The 26,086-nt window shown below is 40.2% G+C and overlaps 1 protein-coding gene across 7 annotated transcripts in view; it reads right to left on the bottom strand.

Annotated features, from left to right (window-relative positions):
* LOC310925217 (RNA-binding protein Musashi homolog 2) overlaps nucleotides 1–26,086 on the bottom strand; it is a gene marked incomplete at both ends in the record, with an annotated part of 117,357 nt that overhangs the window by 54,608 nt on the left and 36,663 nt on the right. For all 7 annotated transcript variants that reach the window (XM_083887100.1, XM_083887101.1, XM_083887099.1 and 4 more), the window contains one exon: nucleotides 9,458–9,550. In XM_083887100.1, coding sequence (XP_083743226.1) covers nucleotides 9,458–9,550 — 93 coding nt within the window. The remainder of the gene's footprint in view (nucleotides 1–9,457; nucleotides 9,551–26,086) is intronic.

Below are 26,086 nucleotides of genomic sequence, written 5' to 3'. Positions count from 1 at the left end.
CCAATTCTCGTGATCATGATATTACAAGAATGCACTGCAGGGAATTTCTTCAGATTTGGTACAAATGTTCAGTTGGACTCAGGTGTAAGCTGAGTAGAATTTGGAGGTCAAAGGACAAGGCAATCGTGACCCAGTGTTGTAATGTACAAATACTTTGTTACTGTACTTAAGTACAACATTCACATGTGTACTTTATTTATTTATAGCAAATTTTCCTTTTATTTCAATATATTTGACATAACTATTTTCTACTGACTCTTTCATGGAGGACTTATCCTCTGCCCTGCAGTCATCTCAAGCCCAATATGGTGCTAAACAACTAAATGGATACTTGATCACAGGTCACATGGATTTGCTGAACTCCTTCCCAGCAGTTTACAAGCTTTACATGAAGCTGAACACTCGTCTACCAGCCTCAGCGACCTGTGCAAGGCTCTTCAGCATCGCAGGACTTGTCTTCAGTCCAAACAGAGCGGCACCTTTAAGATTTCAGTGAATAAATTGCCCTCATACCAGGTGAAGGATAGGTGTAGTTTGTCCATATAACTCACAGAAAGGTGGACAGCACTACAAGAGGAAGCTTGAATTTAATTCGTTTTTTTTCTCAGCTCAAGCGTCTTTCTCTTGTGCCTGGATGTTATGCTTCAACTGCAAGGAAGCAACCATAAAGTTCATTATGAACATTTTAACCCCTCACTTTAAATACTTTTACTTCTATAATTGTATATCTGAACATTTCTGACACTTATGGAAAATAAATGTCATAGACTTTAAGACTTTTACTCAAGTAATGCTGTAAAAGGTGACTTCAACTTCTACTAAAGTCATTTTCTGGTAAGATAGGTACTTTATACAAGACTGTTGTGACTTGGTCACAAACCTATTTTACTATGTGAAAGTATTATCTTAAGAACTCAGTCTTCAAACTTCTAACAAATGCTAGAGCTAGTTATTAACATTTTACACAATGACTTAACTTTTTTTTTTTACTGTATAATCAGGGTGGATTCCCCTACAGTGTTGAGCAAATATGGGCTGTGCCCTCATCCTCATGGACACTGGCACAACACCACTGCAGAAAAAAAAACAATGTATAGAAAATGGGGTTGTATGCTAAAATTATTTTAAAATTTAAAAGCACTCAAAAGCATCAGTGTGTGATTGTTGCCATGATGGCGATCAAAACCAGTGGCACCCAAAAATGTGTCTGTCAGTTTGATATTGTGAAATAAAAACAACAAAATTATCAAAATGATCTGGCAGGTCAGATTATTGCTGATGGGCCGCCAGTTGCCGACCACCGCTGTTGTGAATAAATAAATATTCTAACGTCTGTTCAGACCGAGTGAAAACAAACCCTGCTCCATCTGCTGCAGCTGCTCTTTCCTGAACAGATTCACTGGTGAGTGTTTTAATTTCATGTCGGCATTGTGAGACCTTCTCCAAAACAAATGATTCCACATTGTGACAGAAAGCCTTACATGAGCCCTCTTTGTTCCCTCTAGGGGAAACAGCACACGGATTAACCTTTGTTTAGAGACAGACTCGTCTCCGTGACTGTGTGTGAGAATTATTCTTGTGTAACTCATGGGAAAATGCCCCAGACTTAAGATAGGCACAGTAAGATAGTCCCAGATTTAACATGTTCATGGCATAAAAAACACAAATTTATATACATGGCATGAAAGCCCCAGAGTAAATGTAATTGGTTAAGGGGTTGGCCTATAGGGAACAATGAACAAGTGAGCGTGTATGTGTTTTTGTATTTGTTCTGCAGCCACAAGCTACATGAGTAAACCCAGTGGTAAAATTCAAGTCACTAAAATAGCCCTACTTATTTTAAAATGGTGGGTTATACAGCTATAGTGTATTTTTGGGCTGTTTGGGGAGCTAATCCAAACTTTGTACTATGAAGCCTAATTTATACTTAGTTGGGCAAGACTTTCAACTGGTTCGAGCAACAGAAACGGACACAAGTTAAGTGTCACCACTTTCTTCTCATATATTTGTTGTGTCATATTTTCTCACTGTTGCACAAACAAATTATCTTCCATGGCTCTTTTGATTGGTTCAGTAGGCAAGCAGAACGTATTAAAATGAGGATATGAGGGATTGATTTGTTGGCAGACTACAGAGCCCAAAAAAAACCCAAAGCTGATTCAAACCACATACAGAGATGGTTTAGAATGTGATTCTGATGCTATTTTTACAGATCCATTTCAATCTGAATTCAAACTTTCAAAGTGCTTTTGCCTGGAATTGTACTGAATGCATATCTGACACATAGCATCTCTGTGGCGGCATCGGAAGTGATACTTTGGTCACCGTCAGCTTCCACCGACACCATTTGCGTTATGTACTGGCTCTTTGTTCGTTAGTCCATTGCTCCCGCAGAGAATATGTGAGTGTTCTATTATTGCCGGATGACAGAACACAACGCTTCACTTTAATAGAATTCAGCACGAGCCGCAGAGGGAGTCAAACAATGATACAACATTAAGCATTCTTTTTTTCTTTTTTTTTTTAGATGGAAAGCCCTCGTGTTGACACCATATCATATTTACACGCAGCGCAACTAAAACGACAACAACACAATGACATAGATCTGGAGAGACTGAAGTTAATTGGAGGCACATTAAACGATAGACATTAAGAAGAGAGTTTGCAACGCGGCTCCATATTTGGGACAGAAACAGTCACAGGTTTCTGTCGTCTATTTCTTTTTTTTCAGGAACAGCAGCACTGTTGTCCTCTTCTGATGAGCAAAGAGGACATGCCAAGCTGTGCTTACAGTGCCCTCTACTGGACAACTTGGTAATCATTTCAAGCAGTCTGATGTAGCGCTTCTAGGCTGTATATTTTGAACTTGAACAGGTTTTTAAGTCTGTCTAATTAGTCTATTCTTCGTTTTTCAATAATCAATAATAGTCATTAGATGCAACCCTACTTAAAGAGTATTATGCAAAATCAACTTTTTAATCATTTAAATACTTACATTTGGGACTCTGGAGGCCCTATCAGTCGGCAAAGTGTGGAAAACTCATGTTTTTGTGGTCCTCCTCAAGGCCACATTATACTTCTCCGACTGCGTATGCGTTATCCGTCTGCGTCACCACGGAGACGCCTCTAGCCTTTATACTTCTGCGCCGTGGTGACGGATACGGGCTGCAATTTCCCACCCGATCAGTAGGGGTCGCTGCGCAAGGTTGTTCTGCTTCAGGCTACAGTGAGCAATGGCGTCCGAGAAAGAAAGAGAGAGAAAGACTGTTGTAGTTGAAACAGTTGCCGTTTCTCACTTTTCTGTGTGACGGAACGCAGTTTTAAGATAATTTGAGGCGAGAAATTGGCCATTTAGTGTCTAAACATGTGCTGTGTGTGTTAAGATATGACGTATTTATAGTTTGGCAGCGGCGTTATCGGCGGGGATCAGCTCCGCGTCTGTGGACGCTCGGTGCCACTGTGAGCCGGCACAGAGCAGCTTAGTTCGGCCTGTCCTGAGGACCAATCGCAGAGGCTCTTCGACAGGCTCTGCGTCGACGCAGAGTCTCTGCGTATAAATTGGGCTTTAGTCTAAGTACAGGAGATAAAACACACGATGTTGACTTCCACGCTCATTGAAACGTCACAATGCACTAAATTCCTGGAATTGTTGTCTCATGGAGCTCTGTTTTGTCTGTAAAACATGCGAGAGTGCTGGCGAGGGCAACAGTATCCGAAAACTGGCTCCACGGTGCAGCACAGAGTTCTACACAAACTTCCAGCCTCAGAGGATTTATCTGTCGAGTGGATGCATGTTATATATGACGGCAATGTACCTGTGCGAGCCTGCAAATTATCACTTTTCCAAATGCTAACTGCTGTTAGCTCCCAGTAGCCTCTATGGCTGATGTAATTTCCTGTCTCTTAAGATTCGTTTTACTTTTTTTTAAGGTGGACCTAAAGAGATACAACTAAACCGACTGTTCTGAACATGGCTGTTTTGGCAGAGTAATTGAACTGCTGTGGTGCTTCATCCTTATGGTATTTTGTCCAAAGCATGTCACAGACTTGTTCATTAGGACACCAGGGAACTTGTTTAACTTGGAGAAATAGGGCTTAATATGACCCCTTCAATGACACGACTTACTTCTTCCCCCATAATGCATTGTGAACCCGAGCACCCACTTTGGTGATGTGCATTATGTCAGCAATCCCTTACTGCCACACTGTGTTGACTCTTCCCCACAGAGAACCTTCATTAACATTCCAGTAGCAAGAGCACCTTGCTGCTCATTGACCTACTAGCCAGTGCGTTCTTCATCTCTTTTCCTCGTGCACTCGACTCCAACAGGGGGAAAACTCAGTGATGCTCAGGTCATTTGCATAAATCTGAGAGCAGCATAAGTCAGTAAAGAACATACTTTTAGCTCAGCACTGCTGCATTTATGAACCTCATCTCCACAAAATCTTCAGAACATCATTCACACACCAGTCTTATTTAACACAGTGGCTTCTAGTTGGGACCAATGATTGGGTTCCACTACAATAAACCACTGCTTCCGTCCCGTCCTAAAACAGACACATACTGAACGGGTAACGGCTCTAGTTTTTATAAGTCATCAGAGCCTTGTTGATTTACTGTATGTTATGAGCCTAATGATACACAGGGTGCTCTGTGAGGTTATAGTCAGATCCAGTATCTCGTGGGGAGGCTTGCTACTCAAACAATATTAAGAGGTTTGTAATTATACACAGATTACCTTGATTCATTATTTGAGCCTCGGAGAACCAGAGAGGAATGCACACCTCCCATTTTCTGTCTGCAGCTGTTGTATTTCATTTATACAACAAAAAAAAAGATACACTTCATTTGTAAATATCAAGAGCACTATCGCCTGAAAAAAAACCCCACATTGTTTGCTTTGATTATGGCTGTTCTCATGGAGCTGATGATACTCATCTCTGCTTGTCTGCCATTACCACCATACTGTACCCTGAAACAGTCTGGGTGCTGGGTTTGAGTGCTGCTGACTGTAGAAAGAGTAGTTCAGCAGCTCAGCCTGTGTTAGTGGGAAAAATCTCTTTTTCTTTTTGACAGACAAAGCCTCAGGACATGGGGAAGGTTTCATTAGTTTCATTTGTGAAAAGGGAATCAGTGATATGAATTATAGTTCAAGTTAAATGCATGCAGCATGCATGGTATGTCATTCAAATCCAAATAATCACAAGAGACCTAGTTTGATGTCAAGAAGCAGAGTGGATTCATGGGATTTGATGTCCGTCTTTGTTTGGTTTCCTTGTGACTTTACAGGGAGAAAGTGGAGAATTCTTTTTTTTTTTTTTTTTTTTTTTTAAATGATGGAAATACTGATTATATTCTCTTTCTATTCAAAAAAATGAAATTAAACTTTGATATTTAAAAAAAAAAAAAAAACTATTCAGAAGCTTCTGGTGAATAACAGGAGATTACATCTGTGTAAACTGTGCCAGAAAATCCAGACTCCAGGTTAAATTGAAATTATGAAGGAACTGCCTGAAGGAACTATTTCTAAAAAACCTAAATAAACTGAAATAAAAAATTAATTACCCAACACTTTATAAAATCATTTATATGTTAATGACGCTATTTAAACTCAAATGAACTGCTTTTGAATTTGAGTTGTTTACTTTTAAGCACATGCACTGTATTTACACTTCACGAGTATCAAATATTAAAGGCACAGTATGCAATATTCTGCCTCAAGATATCAGACAATATATTATTTACGTAAACAGAGAATATAGTAGAATGAATGAGCAGAGTATGTGTGTGTTCACTGCGTTATCTGTTGTATTCAAGTACTGTAAGAAATGCCAGACCCTGTGTATACAGTACATATGCTGTTCAAGTGTGAACAAATTCACAAGTTCCACTTAAAAGCAGCGAAGTGCAATAAGCTGCTGAGTATTATGACTGCATGATGTCACAAAAATGTACCAAATTCAGTCCTTCCTCTCCGCTCCGCTCTTACTACACATTCAACCACACACACACACACACACACACACACACACACACACACACACACACACACACACACACACACACACACACACACACACACACACACAGCACAGAGATAGAGCAGGTGGAGTGAAAGTTACTTGAGTAAATGGTGCATTAAATGCTTCTTAAAACTAAAGGACTGAACTCATTGTAAAACCCATCACGAAGTATCAGTGTTTGTGACTGTGCTGCTGCTGCTGCTCTACACGAGCCCGGAAAAAGGTGCTGTGCTACAGCAGGGGCTGCGTCTGTGAAACACCACTGTTGCGGGGACATCCTGGGGTGTTTCCATGCAAACAATGATACTTTAACCAGACTGAGCTCTCAGAAAGGAAATCATTCTCCTGGCTTTCAAAGATATTTGACATAAAAGTGATTTAAAAATTACAATGAATTGAGTTGAAATGGCATTATATTATCATAATACACACGCCAATCTCCTTAAATCATAGGCTATGAACAGCCCAAGAGCTATTGTTTTTGTCTGAATTTGTTGGAAAGCGAACAGACTCCAGAGTCCAACTCCTACGAGAAATTCCTGGGCAGTGCCGGCATAAAAGGACATTCAGATTAGATGTGTAACCGTTACTTGCGTTTAAGACTGTCCGTGTCTGCCACATTTGACGCTAATGGAGCCACACAGCAGATTCAAAATGTATTATTATTATTATTATTATTATTATTATTATTATTATTATTATTATTATTATTATTATTATAATTATAATAATAGGTGACGGTCCTCCGAATGTTTCATTTTCGCCACCACTCGCCGCTGACACTAACGCTGCATTGTTTTGCTTCCGTTTTGTTTCTATCGCTGCGTGACCCGTCATTCATATCGTGACAGTTAATTGGAGCGCTAGTGCTGTGTTCATTAATGTAGAATCGATTTAGAGAGGATAAATACACTTAATACACAAAATATATATATTGCAGTTTACGCCAACAAACCGCACCGTGGCTTGGGTTTTGAATGGTTTAGTTTTCCTGGGTATCAATATTTAGTTTGACATAGTAGCATCGTGACAATTTGAATTACTTACTGGCATTGGCTGAAACAATTGCTTATATTTTGGTTCAACATGCATGCTCAACAGTGACACCTAGTGGCTCATAAGTATTTTCTACTGGACCTTTAGTCTGAGTGTTTTATGTTAATAGTGCAGTGCCCGTAGGAAGTATGTATTCCTATAGTGGGAGCTGAAGAAGATTTTTCGCTATGCTAATGCACGATAAGGAATGTGAAGGCTACCGTAATACAAACACTGTGCAACCTCATCAACAGCGGAAATCAAATACGGCTGACAGTCACAAAACAGCTAGCTACGCTAATGCTAACTGTAGCCTCGCTAGCTTACCTTTGGAAACAGGTTTACCAAGTTAGCCACAAAATAGTAGCATGCTAAATTGGTAAATAAATATGTGCTTGCGTATTGGTGAATGGACACCGACTTCGTCTTTTCAGTATAACACTATATTCTGCGTTGAACCGTGTGAAATGAGACGCTGCCTACCCGTCGCTGACACTGAAAATTATTCAAAAATATGAAATCAAGGATGCACACCATCAAGCCATGCTCAACCCATATCCAAAATCTTAGGGTGATCTGAGATCCGAGATATGTCTGTCACAGACAGACAAAACTTGCTTTATAGATAGATTTACAGCAGCCTTGAGACTTGAGGGTTGAGTGAGACAACAAGGCTTTAATTAATTTGCCTCATTTTTTAAAACTTTGTTTCCATTCTGTTGACCGCTCTTATCCTCAGACTAATTCTCATCTGTTTTCTCAATGTTTAACAGTCATTACATGTTTAATCTTTATTGTGTTCAACGTACAAAAATAACAGAGTAGTGAGGAAGCGGACGCGCTGTTGTGTGCGTGCGTGAGCGCAGAAGACATTCAATGCTAAAGGCCAGTCTCATGACAGCTGTAATCCTGTGGACTGGAGAGCAGTTGTCTCTCCTCTTTCATCCTTCACTAACTTCTTCTCATTTGTTCCCTCTCATCTCCACAGAGAGCCGGGCAGAGAAAATGGAAAGCTGAGGCACTCAAATATTCCAACCCAGTTAAAACTATTCCACATCTATCTTGTTGCTGCCATGTTTCTACAGCAGCCATAACAGACAAGGGGTTGCATTGCATTTCAAAGCACACTACACAAATGATAGTAGCTGGTATACGAAGGCCACCTATGTTACCTTACATGCTTGGGAAAGGCAGAGGTGAGCAGATTTGACACACATATTTACACCTTAAATAATTAACCCAATGTTTTTGGCTTCCTCACTTTGTGTCATATCCTCATATTTATTCCTTCACACAAGTTTCCTTTCTTTCCTCAGATCCTTCACTTCTGAGGCTCATGAGTGTTTTAGAACACTCTAATGGCACTTTTACACTACACAGTTCTCGCACTACTCTACTCGGCTGGACTCTCCTCAGTTTTTTGTGTTTTTTTTGCTTTTCCATTACTGATTGTACCTGTTACCTGGTTCTTTTTTTAGTACCTGCTCTGGTGAAGTTCCAGGCGAGCTGAGCCAATATTAAAATGTGATGTTCGACAGACTGCCGGAGAAAGATAGGTCAGAGAGTGTCATCAGTGGAAGAGTCATGAGCGTGACGTCCGACACAAGAATCTGATCTGTAGATCGTTTAAAAGGACTTAAAAATCCTGAAAACATGCGTTAATCTCCAACATTTTCTAAGATCTCAACATTTAACAGAGGAGTCCGGTGTATTTAGCGACAGCACTGCCGAAAGCCGTCGATCGTGAGCCAAATCACATCCCGTTCTGTCAGACGGAGTTTGTTTTGCTCTGGTCACGCAGGAAGTACTGAACTAATCTTTTCAATTCACCGATTCTAATGATTCAGAACACCGAAAAAACAACTGCCTCGCTCGTCGTCACTAATTTGCGTGTTTGTGTCGCGAAATAGAATCACTGCAGTTCAATGCAGCCGTGCTATGACGACCCCGCTCACATTGAGGAGGTACTATAGTATTGGAAAAGGATGTGACTGATACCACTGAGTAGAGTCGAGTTGTGCAAGAACTGTATGATGGAAAAGTGTTATACAGCCATAATATACTGCTGGGTGACCTGTGCAGGCCTTAGAGAAAATAAGAGAATGGATGAATACAGTTCAAACCAAGCTATATACAATAAACCTTTCACGGTTAATCGAGTTAAAACAATCAGATGCATAGTCTTTGTGCGAGAAAGCTTTACACATCTAACTCATATTCAGGACAATGTCATATATATATATCCTATATTGCCGCAGCACCACAGCAGTAGAGCGGCACACCGCGGGCAATGACCTCATCAAACCTGATGTGAACCTTTAAACCCTTGTGGGCCCTCAAACACAAACACGGAACAAGCCAGAGGCCAAATGAGGGAATCGCCCAGAAAAGGTCTTACCTTGCCAAACTGTTCAAAATACTGCTTCACATCTTCAATTACTGTGTTGGCTGATAATCCTCCGACAAATACTTTCTTTGTTCTTGTGACCATCTGGAGAGAGGAAATGACACAGACAGAAAGAGACATGTTACACAACAACCAGAGAATCATTATACATCGTCTCAGCTCCGCTTCATCATAGATGATGCTGTGTGTGTTTGTGTGTGTGTTGCTCATCATAGTCTACCTCAGGGAACACATTTCAGACAAAAACAGGGACACAACATAGGAACAAATGTTTTTTTGTTTTTAAATATCGCTATATTAATCCCCCAGTGTGACATGTGTATTGCTACACTGGTGTCTCCGTAGTGAATAATAAATAAATGATAAATAACATATACAATGAATGACTGCATAACCCATGTATTAAATCTATCAACAGTTCATAAGAAGCTGTATGGAAGCAGTTCAGGTTCTGTTGTTTGCTGCATGGTGACATGGCATCTGTTTTGCACCCGGGGCTAAATGTGCTCCCGTCTGCCAGAGCACCTCCTCGAGGGGCACAATGTTAAGTGTTTTTAAAGTAACATGATTGATTCTAATAATATCTGTTGTCCATGTTGTCCACAGCTGCTTAACACTGCGTGACAAGCAGCAGTAAATCCACGCAGCCATATGAAAGCAGCAGGACGCGCGTGATAATTAATCACCAAAGTCAACTTCAATCCTTTGATACCATGCATCATGGAGATTCGTTCCTAACCTGTAATGTCCTAATGTTTTATTCTTATATGTGATTTAAGAAGTGACAATGTACGGTTCAACTGAAAATAATATTTGAGTCGATTATTAGTCAAATATGTCACAAACATAATAAAACACTTCTCTTTTAAAAATACTTTTATTGTGATATTTGCAGGATGCACGACTTCATATGAGTCCTGACATTTAGAGAGTACTCAAATTCAAAAGGCAAATTCAAACTTATGCTATTTATGGCGACTGAAACAGCAGCAGCAGCAGCTCTGCAGCAGCACACAGGCTCCCTGTGTGAACAACAGAGGTGCACAGGATGCAGCTGATCATCAACTGAGCCGTTGCACACTAGGGCTAAGCAAGCGTTTAATCATGATATCATTTTCTTCAATGGTCATGTATGAGTGATTTATCCCAGATTTATGCAGTTAATGTGTTCGAGACTTTCTGTCCATAAAAATGACATTTACAATGATATTTATCATATTGTCTAGCCCTACATAAATGTGTGTCCGACCCAAATAAAGTAAATCTAAATTGGATTTGATCTGGAGTATGCATGTGTGAACAATGAGTGAAGAAAACAGCACAAAGTTAACAGCCTTTTGCTATAAGGACAGTGGAGGAGTGAACATCATACTTCCTCTTCCTCCTCCTGTCTTTCCTGGCCTCTCCTGTAAATTACTTGGGTCATTTTTCACTTCGCACAAACACCATTAGTCCATTTGGTGGTTAATACCAGTGACGGTGCCAGACGCCATTCATCTTAATGATGAGGATAGCCACTGCCACCGTTATGACTGCAGCTACGACAAACAGCCAACTGGAGAATTAGTGGTGTGTAAGTGAGGTGAGGAAATGAATTACAGTCCTCTATATTGCATTCGGCTGAGCAATATCTCACTTTCACCAAGGGACAAATATATGTCAAGCTTTCTACAACACTGACCTAATTACGAGCACAATGGCTGTCAGTGCACAGGCGTGACTTACCTCCTAACCTCTGATGCTTCACCTTATTTGCTGTCGTAACGTAACATCAGTGTCTGTATAAAACATGGCCGAAGCTTCTAATGATGACATTAAGTTCAAGTTGAAATAATTAACCCTTAGTGCTCAGATAAATTGCTGTGGGAATAATACACAATTCCTTATATGGACATCCTGGGGGTGGGTGTTTATAGGTCACATATTCAGGCTTTAAAAAAAGTGGGGTTTTTTCATCTTCTTATGTGTTGTTGCATCAAATATATGATTCATTTTACATCACATTTTCAGTAGTGATACAAAGTAGCAATTTGTGCAGAATTCACAAAATAGACTGTTTCTTCTTAACTTTGTGTTCATTAAAAAGTGAATTTTGAACTGTGACATATTTCCATATTTCACAAATGAAATCCAATTTGAAACATTACTCCAATCCATCAGATTGCCTAGGTTATGTTGAAAAAAGGATATAAGACACACTGTATTGCTCATTCTTATAGCCTCAGTATATAATGTCAATTTAAACATAGTAATGCAAAAAATACAGCCACAATGCTCTATGTTCCAAGGGTTAAGGTACTTTGTGTCATTCTCAAAACAAACAAAAAAAACAACAGTGCATGTTTGCAATGGAGTTCTTTACTTATTCAAGCTAAATATTTTCAGATATAACGTTTTATGACTGGAACTTAAAGCAATACTATCCAGAATGCCACGATGGTTGGATTTGAAGGCAATAATATAATATCTGGACTAAAGCCAGCCCTTCACACTGTAAAGCAATCTAAAACCAAAACATACACAAACACGCTATAATGATGTTTATAATCACACATAACTGACAGGTGCAAGGACCCTATTAAAACATCCATGTTTCTATTAAAGCCAGAGCACCCAAGGTGTAAGCCAAGCCAAGCCTCAACCACTGTCTGTTTATTAGTATTTTTATTATTCGCACACCATCAGCGCTGAGGAAAAAGTAATTACTTCCTTACCTGCATCTACTGTTGCATCTTTATGACAATGACCAAATATTAATAACACTTGGAATGACTAGGGAGACAAACGTCTGTCCGTCTGTCTGCTCTCTCTTTAAACAAGTGATTTCCACAAAGCAAGAGAAGGCAATAGGAAGACACTAAGACACTTCCAGGTAGTTTTTTTCCCCCTCGATCTGTAATCTTATTAGGACATGATATTTTACAGAGCAGCTTAAGATTGATTCTGGAAGACTAAAATACATGTAATACTGTTGGGAGGATTGCAAGAATCAGAATTCAGAATTTAAACTTTTGTACCTCCGCAAAGGCCACAAAGGAGGCTGTGTTTTCATCTGCGAGGGTTTATCTGGAAGTTTATCCTTCAGTTTGCCACTTCTTGTCAACAGATTCATCTGTATTTTCATTGTGATGGCTCGGTGATGGCTCACATACCCAGTGATGACGAAGAAATCTCTACGTCTTATAATATATCTATGAAGCAAGTTGTGTCTGTCTGTCTGTGACAAGCATATCTCGCTGACCGTTAGTCAGATTGCCCTAAAACGTTGGATATGGGTTGAGCATGGCCCGATGGTGTGCATCCTTTTGCATTTTCAAATTTTTTGGAGTCATTTTCATTTTCACTGATTTATCATGCTACCAGGCAGGCAGCGGCTCATCAACAGCAGCTGCGCTGTCTGGCGTGGGGAGGTGGGAGTGAGGAGGTGGGAGTGAAGAGGCTGCCGTCATGGTGGGTGAGACATTTCACACGATTCACCGCAGAACATGGTGTTAGACTGAAACAAGGAGGTGTCCTTTCACCAATACGCAAGCACATATTCATTTTGCTTTACCATGCTACTACTTTGCGGCTAACTTGGCGAACCCTTTCCAAAGGTAAGCTAGCGAGGCTACGATTAGCATTAGCGTAGGGCTAACATAATACAAACACTGTGCAAAACGCAATTTTCAAAATTTCCGATTAGCACTAGCGTAGCTAGCTGTTGTGACTGTCAGCGCCTTTACGTTCCTTATCATGCATCACCATAACAGAAAAATCTTCTTCAGCTCCCACTATAGGAGTACATACTTCCTACGGGCAGTGCACTAGTGGAAAATGTGTGTATGTGTATGCAGGATCAAACCATCACACTTAGGATTTTGGTGGGAATTCAAATTTAATATAAGAAGTCCCATTTAAGTTCAGACACGTATACCTCAGTGACATATCAACAGATCATGATTAATTTTGTCACAATTATGTAAGGTAGTAATCGCGATAAGCAGATCCAGAAAGTCCTCTGGAGCCGGTGAATAAAAATGTAAACGTTTCAGGTGACAAAGTGTTTTAGGGACTGTCCACACAGAAACGGGTTTAGGTGAATATGTATACTTTATTTTCAGTCCACACAGAGACGGTGTTTTAGGGGACCTGAAAAATCTCTGTCTGTGTTGACAGCGAATACACTATTTTAGGAAAACGATGACAACATACTCCCATTCATTCATTCATTCATTGTCTTGTGTTTGCAGATTGTTTGACAGTGTTAACAACTACTGTCAATGAAAAGTAACTAAAGACAGCCTGAAAAGACACTAGATATTACTTGGATACGTCCTGTCTCGTCGCATAGCGCTTCTACGTATCGCTATCTCTCTGTGTGTCCGATTCTCTGCCCAAAATAAATCCAGTTGGCTCACTCGTGCAGCAAAATTGTGCATTCTCGTTATTTAGGTTTACGACAAAAAGTCAGTAGAGTTGTCGCTATTCGCTTTTCGGGGTCTGTAAAGTTGTGAAATATGCTGTAACGGCACAAACCGCAAACTTAAACGAAAATACATTATTTTCCTTTCTTTCCTCTGGCTCGGTTCATTCTGTCTCTGTTTCTGTAATGTGTAAAACGTCGTCTTCTCTTTGTTTGGTGTAATGTTACAGGACAACTTATTTTGCTGGCACATGTTCTACAGTCTTTTCAAGGGGGTTCCATGTGGACGGAGATAGTTCCTGAAACGATGCTGTGTTTATGGGGAACTTTTTGAAAAACGGCAAAGCAAAAGATTGTTTAGGTTTCCCGCCTCTGTCTGGACGTGGCCAAATGCCTTGACAGACTTTTGCACTCTCTGTTTGCACCTGTTCTGACCAGCGTCTTTCATTCAGTATACAGTCTGGATGCCTTAGAGTGCTCCGCTTTGCAATCAACAGAATAGCAGGACTCCTCAGTGTGAAGCTGTGCTTCTGTGCCACAACAGGATTCAGAGCAACTGGAAGGGTTGGATCTTTGGCATTTATGGTATATTGTTCAAATTGACAAATGCTCCATCAAAATGGCACTTAAATTTTACGGTTGCAGGCGGCATCCTATCCAGATCCAGAACTGGACTCTGCCATTTATAGACCCCTACTGTAGGATGTGTATCAACCATAAATAAGGTACAGTACATAGCTGACATGCTACTGACATGCTCCCTGCGTGAAGAACAGGGGTTAACAAAACTCATCATATAAGTGATGCAGCCATCATGCACTGCACACACATCCAGAGTGACCCTGACCCTACATTATACCTCTGAAATCACAGACAGCTCAGCCTCAATCTCCTATCAGTGTGGAGCATGTCCAGGGCTTTGGACTGGATTTCTCCAGCTTTAGTTACCGTCTCTCCTGCCAAATTAGATCAGTTCGCCGGTACACCGGATTACACAATCTTTATTTTGTCAATAAATCTTTGAAACCCTCACGAGTGTCTGAATTTTGTGTTCCACATTGACAGTTATGTTCAGCGAGCGAGGGAGCGAGGACAATGTCAGTGTGCAGGCCAGGAGGAGAGAAGGAGGGGATGCTGCAGCCTGCTCAGGTGTGCTGCGTCTCTGAATAAGTCTCAGCTCCACCCACTCATTTCCTAAAACAAAGGGAACACACAACCCGAACAAGAGAACAGTCACCTCGTCACCCCGCATGGCAGTTGCACACGCGCACATGAAATTCCTACTGGTGTCATTGATGTCGCTGCACCTCCGAGAAAAATCTCCCCATCGTGTCGGTGCCAAATGATTTTCTGGAACACTGGAAAATAAATTTAATGACACAAACTCTGCTCTTTGCATGATCTTCTAGGTGCATTCTGATGTTTCTTGGGGGTGAGACATCCACACTTTCATTGGAGGTCAGTAGTGTTATGCTCAAAGTTCACATTATTATACTTATTGCCACTCTGATTTCAAATAGTGGAGTCATTCCAGTGCTGCTTCTCTCTGTGTGTATCATATCAGACAATTTGAGACAATTTAAGTGTTACCAAAGCTGCAACATCTGTTATCTCCTGTCAGAGCAGGTTGGAAGACAAGAACTCAGCCAAAATACCGGAATGACATTGCTGCACCGATGCTGCTGCTGCAAAGGTTGATGTAGATTTTCTGCCAGATGCTGCAGGTGGCTGTGTAGCAGAAGGTGAAGGATGGCGAGCTCTAACGCTGCCGAGTCCCAGGTGATTGGTTCTCTTCACAAGAAAATAATAATTGTAACCAAATACCTTCAACAAATGTACTTACAAAACACGGGCCTGCGGCATTTGGATATACGACTATGAAGCCTATCCTATTCACTCCTGAGCCGAACCAAGTACTACTTATCTCCTCCATTAGTGTTCTTGAGCTCTGATGATTAGAAATCAGACATTTCAGCCATTTGCTATCATTCTACATTCATTGTCAAGCAGGAGAGGAACATGAGTGAGAACTCTACCTAATATATAATACAAATTCAGCATGTCCATGTGATCATAAGATAAGGCATTACCAAAGCTAACCAAAGTACCGTTTGTCACAGGTTGCGCCCCAGGGTTCTAGCTAGCGCATTCAGCGTGGCGGCCCGTTACACTATGATTTGTGTCTGACACGCTAAGTTGAGGGCCATTACGCTAAAAGAAAAGTGGCGCGCCGTGTCCGATCTAATCCTGCCCTCACATGTAGTATCACATCGTATTGCCACACACATGACATTTCTCACGCTGAGAAGTGATACAACTTATGAATCGAAACTATGATTTGATGATGCGAAGGCAGATTGCTCTGTATAGTTCATTCATGCGGCTGTCTTGAATTAGCAACGTATCAGCCAATCAGAAAATAGCATTTCTTGTTGTTAGGGAAAGACTGAAAATAGGTTTCCCCTGCAACTACTCGCTCCACGAAGGCGCAGGTACAGGCATGAATGCTGTGAATGAGTGCGAGCACAGGTTTCGAGTGAAAGAGCACCGTAAAACAAAATCCTGGCTAGAACCCTGTGACCAGTCGTGACATCCGACAAAAGAATCTCAATTTCCGTTGTGAAGCATTGAAATTCACGATTTGGCCAATGGCAACCTGTCTCCCATTGGACAATACCAGCTGTTGAATGCTTGGACCTAATTCTCTCAACATTGTCCACAGTTCATTTCTGAAAATGGCTTATGATCGTCTTCATAGACACCAGGCTCCCAGGCCTCTGGTAGAGGACGTCTGTTTGAGGTGGTATATAAAGACATAAAAATGGCCAAGACATAAAACAATCAAAAATAACTACAACTCCAAAATAAATGTTAAAATTAATCCATCAAAGACCAGAAGATGTGATGGTACAACTTTTTTCAGTCAGGGCAGAAATATTGCAGGGTGATAAGCTCTGTTTTTATTGATTTACCAAGCAGTAAAACAGGAGAAATGTCTAGACAGGAAAGTATATGAGGTTAATTACTGTCTGAGCTTGTTGTTCAGTTGACATAAAAACAGTGCTGGCACAAACAGGGACATTGGTTAGTGTCTTTGTAATCTTAAAGCTAAATTTCAACAGCTCCCAGGAGGCAGGTGAAAAGTGGGAATCACCAAGCATCACACTGTGGTGTGGAGAAGGTTTTTATTTTGTATTATTATTATTATTCCTGCTGAGACATGGAGCTCTGGGTGACAGACAGGGGATTAGGTGAGAAAAGAGATGAGGTTGGGAAGGGGTTAGTCCTCCTCTTGCTGTCATTTTGGCCCCTGTCACCTTTCCTTTTAGGAAACTTCATTATTCTACCCATTGAGTCGCCGTCCCAGTGTTTCCATGTGCTAACGTGTCTCAAGCTTCTCCGAGAATGTCAGCTGCCACGGCTGTACAAAAAAGCCCCCCCACCTGTACATTCATACGCACAAACACACACACAGGCACACACACATCAAACGCTGGCTGCTCAGGCTGTTAGGTGCTGATAAAAAGACGACCACAATAGGAGGGGAACAGGTGGGCAATTTCCACAGAGCATCAGGCGGCAGAAGAAAAGGTGGGCTGTCACTGAGCAGAGAGGCGGGCTGACCCCAGCCACCTCCAGACCACGCTATGCTTATCTGTCCCTCAGTGATAATGCACAGGTCTCTAGAGTTGTGGCACATGTATGGTATACGGCTGAGCCAGAACAGATAAAGAGCCTCTCACTGTGGAGAGCAGAGGAGGACGGTGTGAAGATGAAATACAAATGAATGAAGAGAATACAACCACAGGAGATGAAATGTTAACTGACATTTCCATTAACACAAGAAGGGGAAATCTCTGGAGAGTTTAAGACTGCTTATTTTCTCAACGTCTCACAGCTGCAGGAGCCTCTGGAATGGAGATGCCGACAGCTAGTTGCAAGTCCCCAGGGAGACTCTTTGACATGTTGCTTTCTGCAGATCATTGTTTATTTGGAGGCTTGGGTTACACAATCCTCTCGCACAATACGCAAACTAATGAAACAGAAAATGTTGTGATTTCATGTCTTCAAGTGAGCAACACATGGTATTAACCTATTCTGAGACGCGGGATCGAAATCGAAATATTCAATGTTTCGTCAACAGTGCTTTGATGTCAGATCAGAAGAAGAGCTTTGTAAATGCTTCTCTCGCCACACTAACAAAAGAAAAACATATGCAGTTTTCCTGAAAGGTGATGGCTGAAGCTTAATCATCTCATAATATCATGAAGGTTCCTCCTACAGATTTTATGATTCTAGTTCTGATTAAATACAAAACTCAATTCAACTCAATGCCAGAATTTGGTTTGGGGCTGGTACATATTCAGTGTAAATACAGACATCCACTGATACACCATAAAAGAGCTTGGGTTTTGTTGAGCTCAAGCGTAATAGGCATTTAACCCTTAGTGCTCACACAGCACTGATCTGTGCCACAGGTGCACCCTTGGAATAATGAAGAACTACTTATATGGACACCCCCCAGGAAGTCCATATAAGGATATATAAGTTATAGTCAAAGTTATGATTCATTTTATATCACATTATTTTAAAAGTGTGTGATACTTGTGCAGAAGAGACTGTTTTTCTTCTTTGTTCATATAAAAAACAAGCCAAGCAAACTTTGAACTGTGACATATTTCCAAATATAACAAATGCAATATCCCCTCCCAAAAAAGAAAATATATATAAAAAAATTGATCAGGTGTGTTTATATAGTTGGTGAAAATGGAGGGAAAAAAATAATTTAATCAGATTGCCGATTGCCGGTTGTGCTGGGAAAAAAAAGGATATAAAACACACTATACTGCATATTCTTATTGCCTCTGTATATACGTTTTAACATAGAAATGGAAAAAAGCAGCCTAATTGCTCTGTGTTCTCAGGGTTAATAATATTAATTAAAAAACCTAATAAAACACAATCATATAATAACTAGCTGTCCTAGAAAAAAAAAAGTATTTCTAAAGACATTGTGTCTAATAACATTTGAAAAACTTGTGAAAGAAGCCAGAGGGTTTTTTCACCAGAGGATCACTTATCGGGTGGCACATCTCTCAGGCCTGTTGTTACTAAGGAGCCAAAACCTCTGTGCTGTTCAGCTGAGCAACCTCACTGAATTAATTTAATTGACACATAAAACTAGGGTAAAAAAAAAAAAAGTGTGCACCTAGTCCTATGTCAGCTGGGATTGGCACCATTGTCCCCTCGACTCTCATGTTGAGGATAAAGCGGTAAAACATGGATAGATGGATGAAAAACTATGCTATGTCACCAACTAATTCAGGGGCATCATCTGGGGAATGGAGGTTCCAAACTTATTTCAGCATGGACAGAGAACCGTTTGACCTACTTATTTGGCCCAACCATCAAAACCTATGCTGAAAGCCCTTCCTGCATTCCAAAAATAAATGAATGAAGTGCCACAACAGACGGGTGTCTCAATCAGATTGCTCGTTTGTACACATCTGACGAGTGTCAAAAAAAAACACTGCATGTTAACGTTCCCTAAAAGTACGAAAGTTTAGGATCAATGTAAAAAGTCAACGTGTCAAGCCCTGTTTTTCCTGGTTTACCAGTCTTCTGCAATGAAAGATGCCCTGGAATGGTTGGTTGAGCACCTGGTGAGGTGCAGATGGTGATGTCCGGGAGGCATCATCTGGAACTGTGAATGAAGAAACACGAGTCCAGTCCTTCATAATGACACAGGCCTTTTGCCTTGACCTGCTGCTCATCAAAAGAGGCAACACTTTGAAGGAGCACTCTGCTAATGTTGGTGCAGGTGTTGGTGCACTGACAGGAGATGAGTTCTACTTTTGATAATGAGGAATGGAGAACAACAGATGCAGGAGAAGCAAAGAATATTCCCAGAGAAGAAGACATAGAAAGTTGGGGATATTAAATTTGAGTCTACGTGCTTCCTTAATTATGGATTCTTGGTTTTGTTCAAATTTACACATAATCCAGTTAAAATAGTGCGTTTGTAATTATTAGCCCAGATTATTTTTTTGACACTGTTTCTCATTCGTCCTCATCATTTTGAGAAACTGATTTCCTGCTGCTTCTTATTCTTCTCTGTCAAAAAAAATAGTAAGAGAAAGTAAGTGACCCACTGGATTTAATAACTGGACAAACCTCCTTTGTTGGCAATAATCTCAAATCATTCTATAGTGTAAAATAAATCTTTCTCATTCTGCAGCAGCAGCACTATTAAGGTCTGGACTCTTACCAATGCAGTCAGTCTGTAATGGACTACCATCAGTGTTTTGGTCATTGTCCTACTGAATTCCTTTCCTTTGATATTATCTTATGAGTGAATTTTGCCTCAATAATATCAAGCTGTTCAGGAAGTGAAGCTTCAAACCATGATGTACCCATCACTATACTTCAATGTTGGCACACATTTTGCTAATGTCTGTAGTCATAATTCCACCAATTTACCAAACAATTCCCAAAGAGGTACTGAAGAGTACAAAGGTTGAGACTGCAAAAATTACCGAATTCTACTGGTGAGACTGCAACAAACACAGGGCTCCTTTGGCTACCAGGGAACTACTGTGTTCTTTGCATAATAGAAATGATATTAACTCCTTCCACTCTCTCTGCATTTTTCCTATCCTTAAGTAAGCATGTTTCAAAACATGAAACACTGTCCATTCATGCTGCTGTAGAAAAATGGCCACACAAGATGGAGGCTTCCACAAAGCAAGGCCATTGTCTAAAGAACATGAAGAAGGTTTATTCTATTGCTGATACAAACACATCTGTTGGGATTGATTGACTCCTTTCTCTTTGTAATGAAGTCATTTCCCCCCATATCATCTGTACATGTTTTAGTTTCACCATACTTCAACGTAATGTTCGACAAAACTATGTACATGTGTTTGTTTTTTGCATTTCTAAAAACATAAATGATCCAATAAAAGGCATGGACTATGAGCGAACAATCCAAAAATTATTACATTATCGAATGAGGCTTTTAAAGAGTAGATTTCTCATTTTCACCAGACTACAATAGTTAGAATTTGTGTGTTCAGCTTAAGGAAGTTTAATTACCAGGAGTCACAAACAGCTTTGAGTGGCATGGGCAACAGCCTGGGTAAGGAGAGGGTTTGTATTAAGTAAAAGGAATGACAGCTCTTTTTCATATCCTTCTTCATGCAGGCAGTGAGGGAGATCTAATTAAGATTGTTCATTAGATGAGCTTCTGAAACACATGGATCCTTATCAGTGCCTACTCCATCTAACAGCTAAAAGAACCTAAACTCTCCCTGAGGGCTGGGCTGAATCTCTCCCCTCCACTCCAGTTTTCCTGAACAGATTTTTACATACTTGTCACAAGGAAAGCCTTCACAAGGTGCTAACAAGACAATTCAAAAGGCATTTAAAGAGGTATTAAGACAGACTGTGACGTCTTCAACGAATATTACAAATGCTACATAAATATTTGGTACTGACACAATAATAAAAAAAAATGCCTTGATGTGCCCTCTTTTTTTTTTTTTTTTTTACATCAACACAAACTCAACGTACATTTGCAATCCAGGGCAATCTCTTTGATAAATGAACTAATTTATCTCTGAACATACTAATGAGATGATTAGTATGTTCACATGCACAGTTTAATCTAACTAAGGCCATAGTCCGACTGCGACAATCGGACAACTTGACGAGTCCGAATACAAGTGCCGGAGAGAAAATCATTTTATTGGCCGTGTACATCTGACCCTGCCTCTGTAGGTGGTGCTGTATCTCTCTATAAGCTAGAGCCTATTGCTACAAGCTACAAAGAAGAAGTCTTGGAAAGAAATTGACTCGATATGAACAGTGGACTGACGGAGGGTGAGAGTGCAGAGGTGGATCCAAGTGCAGAAGGAGATGGTGAGGTTAGTGCCAGGACAGAGGATGCTATTGGAAGAGCTGGGATTTCAAGAGCTTCTGGTAGCATTCACGAGACACACGAAAAGAGTGGATTGTCTCGTGCGGGGTACTGCCAGACTACAATCCTTTGATGAACCGAGTAGGTAAGGGGTAAGCCTTTATGAGAGCATTTAAGTAAATGGGAGCAGACCCATGAATCACTTTGTAGGCTAGCATCAGTGATTTGAATTTGATGATGGTGGCTAAGGGTAGCCAGGTGAGCTCAGTGAACAGAGGGGTGACATGTGCCCTGTTAAGCTGATTGAAGACCAGACACGCCGCCACGTTCTGAACCACCTGCAGAGGTTTCACAGCACAGGTCGGGAGGCCTGTTAACAGTAGTCAAGGCGGGAGATGACCAAAGCCTGTACTATGAGCTGGGCAACCTGTTGGGTTGGCCTGATTATTCTTATATTGAATAGTGCAGTGTGACATGACCGGGTGACCACATAATCTGTGAAGGTCAACTGATCATCAATCATGACACCCAAGACACTAGGACTAAGTGTTTACATGCAGGAATAATCGGACTATGAATCGCATTGTCCAGGTTTGTGTTACATGACACAAAAAATGTCTTAGTCCGACTAAAATCCTACATTTAAAATGCATCTAAACGCACTGAACGTGTGCAACTATATGAACACTTGGCAGGAGAACTGGAGACACAAATGATGAGGTATTATAAATAAAGCCAGATTATTGTCCCACTGTGTCATGGACATTAAAACTGACAGATTGCTCTAATCTTCTAGTACCGCCAATGCATCCATTTAACTGTTTACAATAATTTAACTGATCTTTTCACACCTAAACAGAGTGATCACAAGAGTCAATGGTATTAAATCCTGGGATATAATTTGGAAATATTGTGACAGCTTATTTATGCATTAATTTATTCAGTCATTCATTTGGTGTCCAATGCGCCCTCTGATGTCAACTGCAACAATTTTATACACACAAAGCTCTCGTCATCTCATCTAACTGATGTCAAGTGTTATCTTTAACAGGTCAGCACTGCCCGACTTGTTTGCACTGATGGCCTGCCATCGGTGAGCATGTGACCATAACTCAAACAATGCATTGAGCAATGTCACACTGACAGAATGCAGTGTTCTGCAAACACTGACTGTGATGAGCGTGAGCTTCAGAGAGCCTTCTATTTACTGCTCCCCTGATATATTTAACCTCCGGGATAAATCAAGTGACTGCCGCAGATTACTACACTTCTGTGTCCTTGTCCTACAACCACGACATGACTTCTCTTTCATTTCACCACTCAGAGGTGTGATGAATTGAGTTAATATTGACTGAATGGGCTTCATGCATCACCACCTCCACTCAAAAGCTGAATGTACAGTGATGAGGATTGATAGGAGGCCCACTTTATATCAGCACTAAGATTAGAGAGGAGGATACACGTGCATTTCACATCTCAGATCCTTGGTAATCAGTAAATCATCAAACATATTTCCACATTAACAGCAGTTTGACAAAGCATCAAAGTAAAATTGTAAGAGGAGAATACATGCTCATAAAGTATCTGCTTCAAGGTGAATCTTGAAAATATTTGCGAGAAGTTGGAGGCACTAAAAGCTTAACTACATTTGTTTTTGAGGTTTGTAAAAATCCTCTTTGTGTCCTGATAGCCAGCGATACATACAGTGGTGTGGTGATGAAAGAAAAGCCCTTACAATACTGTAATAAACATGACTTATCATTTCATTTTGTAGCAAATGGAAGTAACTTCTTACAGTTGATATAAATATAGTTGATGTAAATCAAAGTGTTGCCTGCTACTGTTAGTGTTCCCACAGTTGTGGACCCAAGCTTCAACAAATTACCTCATGTCAAGTTGTTATATATATCTTCTATATGTTTGCACTCCTATGTGTATCCATTTATGATTTACTGTTCCATGTGACATCAATTTTCTTGGTCCCTCACCCATGACTCACCCTGAGGTTTCTGACTTCTTCACTGTTCCAATCTAAGTCTTCTGTGTTTCCCCTTCACTGTAGTTGAGGGTTAAGGAAACAGGACGTTGCACCTTATTTGGTCATATGATCTAATTGGGTTACGTCCAGATCCTCCCCGGGACGCAGCTCTCGGCATTCCCAGAAAGAAATACGTTAATAAAGTATACGCGTTATGGCCAGTTAGCCACTTCAATCAACATTATTAGTGTGTTTATTTAATATGCTGAAGGTTTTCCTATACCCACTATTTGAATGTCATTTATTTTTTTAATTATTGTTTTATTATAAGTGTTTGTTTTTGTAAAAAATAATCCAGTTAGTTGTTCATTTTAAGAGACACAACTTGTATATCAACTACTGTGCTTAAGTATTTTTATCTGATTAATCGGTAGAATACTCAAATACTAAAATACACAAAAGCTGCAGCTCCAGCTGTAAAATCTATTTCCCCACATGAGGAAGCAGGATTTGGGCTTGCAGCATCCTTCGATGTCATACTAAATTCTAGGCACAGCAAGGATTTGTCAATATTGCTTATCAGTTTGGGTGTGATAAAAACCCCTCAGCAGCTTTATGTGTTTAGATGTAAAGGAAAATCACTTCTTCCCCCCAACACACGAGCCAACACAATTTTCATTTGACCAGGAAGTATAATTAATGAAGACAAAATATGAAATAACTTTAAGTAATGCTTCCATTAGGGTGAATGGGTATGTACTTTTCTACTCACAACTAAAACTGTGTGACCTCATACCTTTCCGACATTCTTAACATCACAAATTGAATTCAAATGAATACTTTTATGTTTTGCCAATTATATCCTAATTTGTATGTGAACAAAAAGGTAAATCAAATCTGATGCGGATGTAGTCCCTTGGAAAGGCTCCAACTGGACAGATGAAGAAACAGAGTTGAAAGGAAAACATTTGGTTGTCTGAAGCTGAACTTGTGATATTGTGAACGACACAATAATCGAGCTATGTAGATTGAAAACTTCCTTCTGCTCAGACAATATCCCACAACTCGGAGGATTCCAAAACAAAGGAGCATCATGCCATGAATCCAGGTCAGTCAGTGATCTGCTTCAATATCTGTAGCATAGTCTTCTAAAATTAAAACACTTGGATGACATTGTTTAAAATAAATCTTTTATGTGAGGACTGACACTGGTGCATTACTGTTTTCTATATTTTACCGGCTGTCATTTTCTGTAAATAAACGCTCTAAGAGCACATGTGATTCGGATGAAACATTGCCAGCAAATTACAAAATGAAAATGTTAATTTTACTCAAATGAATATCGCAAAATATATGCTAATTATTATGCTGATGTGTCTAATTAGTTCTCTTTGTTATTCACGGAACACAAAAAAGCATGGAAAACAACTCAACTGAACATCATTAGCCTCACAAATTGTGACACATCTCCTTGATCCAGTTATTGATTTTGGCTCATGGAAAACAGCTCCACTCGTCTTCAATGGCTTTGCCAAGTTGCTGGATATTCAGAGGAATTGGAACCTGCTGTCATACATCACACACCAATCCAAAGCATTTTAAACATGCTCAACAGGTGATATGTCTGGGAGGTTTTTAGTTTCCAATAATAGTGCACAGACCCTTGCAACATGAGGTGACGACACTAGATTAATTACATTACAATGAATGACAATCACTGGATCTCCATGCATTCAAAATACACCTGCACTTACCCCTTTCTCTGTTTTCCTTCTCAACCTCACCACAGATGTCACTTATTTCTGCCACCGGTTAGAGTGAATATGTCTAAATTTTGTCATCATTATCGGCCTGAATTTTATTGCGATCCCATTTTGAGATTGTTTTATCACCAGGCCCCATAGTTAATGGGCAACAGCTCCAGTGGTGCTGTTTAATGGGCAATTTAATATGCTTCACCTGTCAGGTGTTTGGATTATGTTAGCAAAGGTGGAGTGCTTATTTAACGAATGCATTAACACAATTTGAGATGAAGCTTTCAAATCTTTGACATTAACCATTTTGCCTCAAAATGCACGTCTGGGCTTTTTTGCTTATTTTAACAATAAAAGGGCCAGAAAATGGGTTAAAAATGTTTTCCCATTTACGATTTACTGCATGTGAAAAAAGGGTTTTATTGAGAACAAACACTGTAGCTGTACAAGAACTCCAGATTTTGCATGTTAAATTTGAACAGTATAACACATTTAAAATAACATTTCTATGAGCTTTTTTCTCAATGTCCAAAAGTAGGCAAAAATCACGCTGATTCGCGTGATT

The sequence above is a fragment of the Microchirus variegatus genome (genome assembly GCF_963457635.1).
Source record: "Microchirus variegatus genome assembly, chromosome: 3".
NCBI lineage: Eukaryota > Metazoa > Chordata > Actinopteri > Pleuronectiformes > Soleidae > Microchirus > Microchirus variegatus.
The sequence above is the reverse complement of the archived record's forward strand: the minus strand, read 5'-3'. Positions and strand labels throughout refer to the sequence as shown.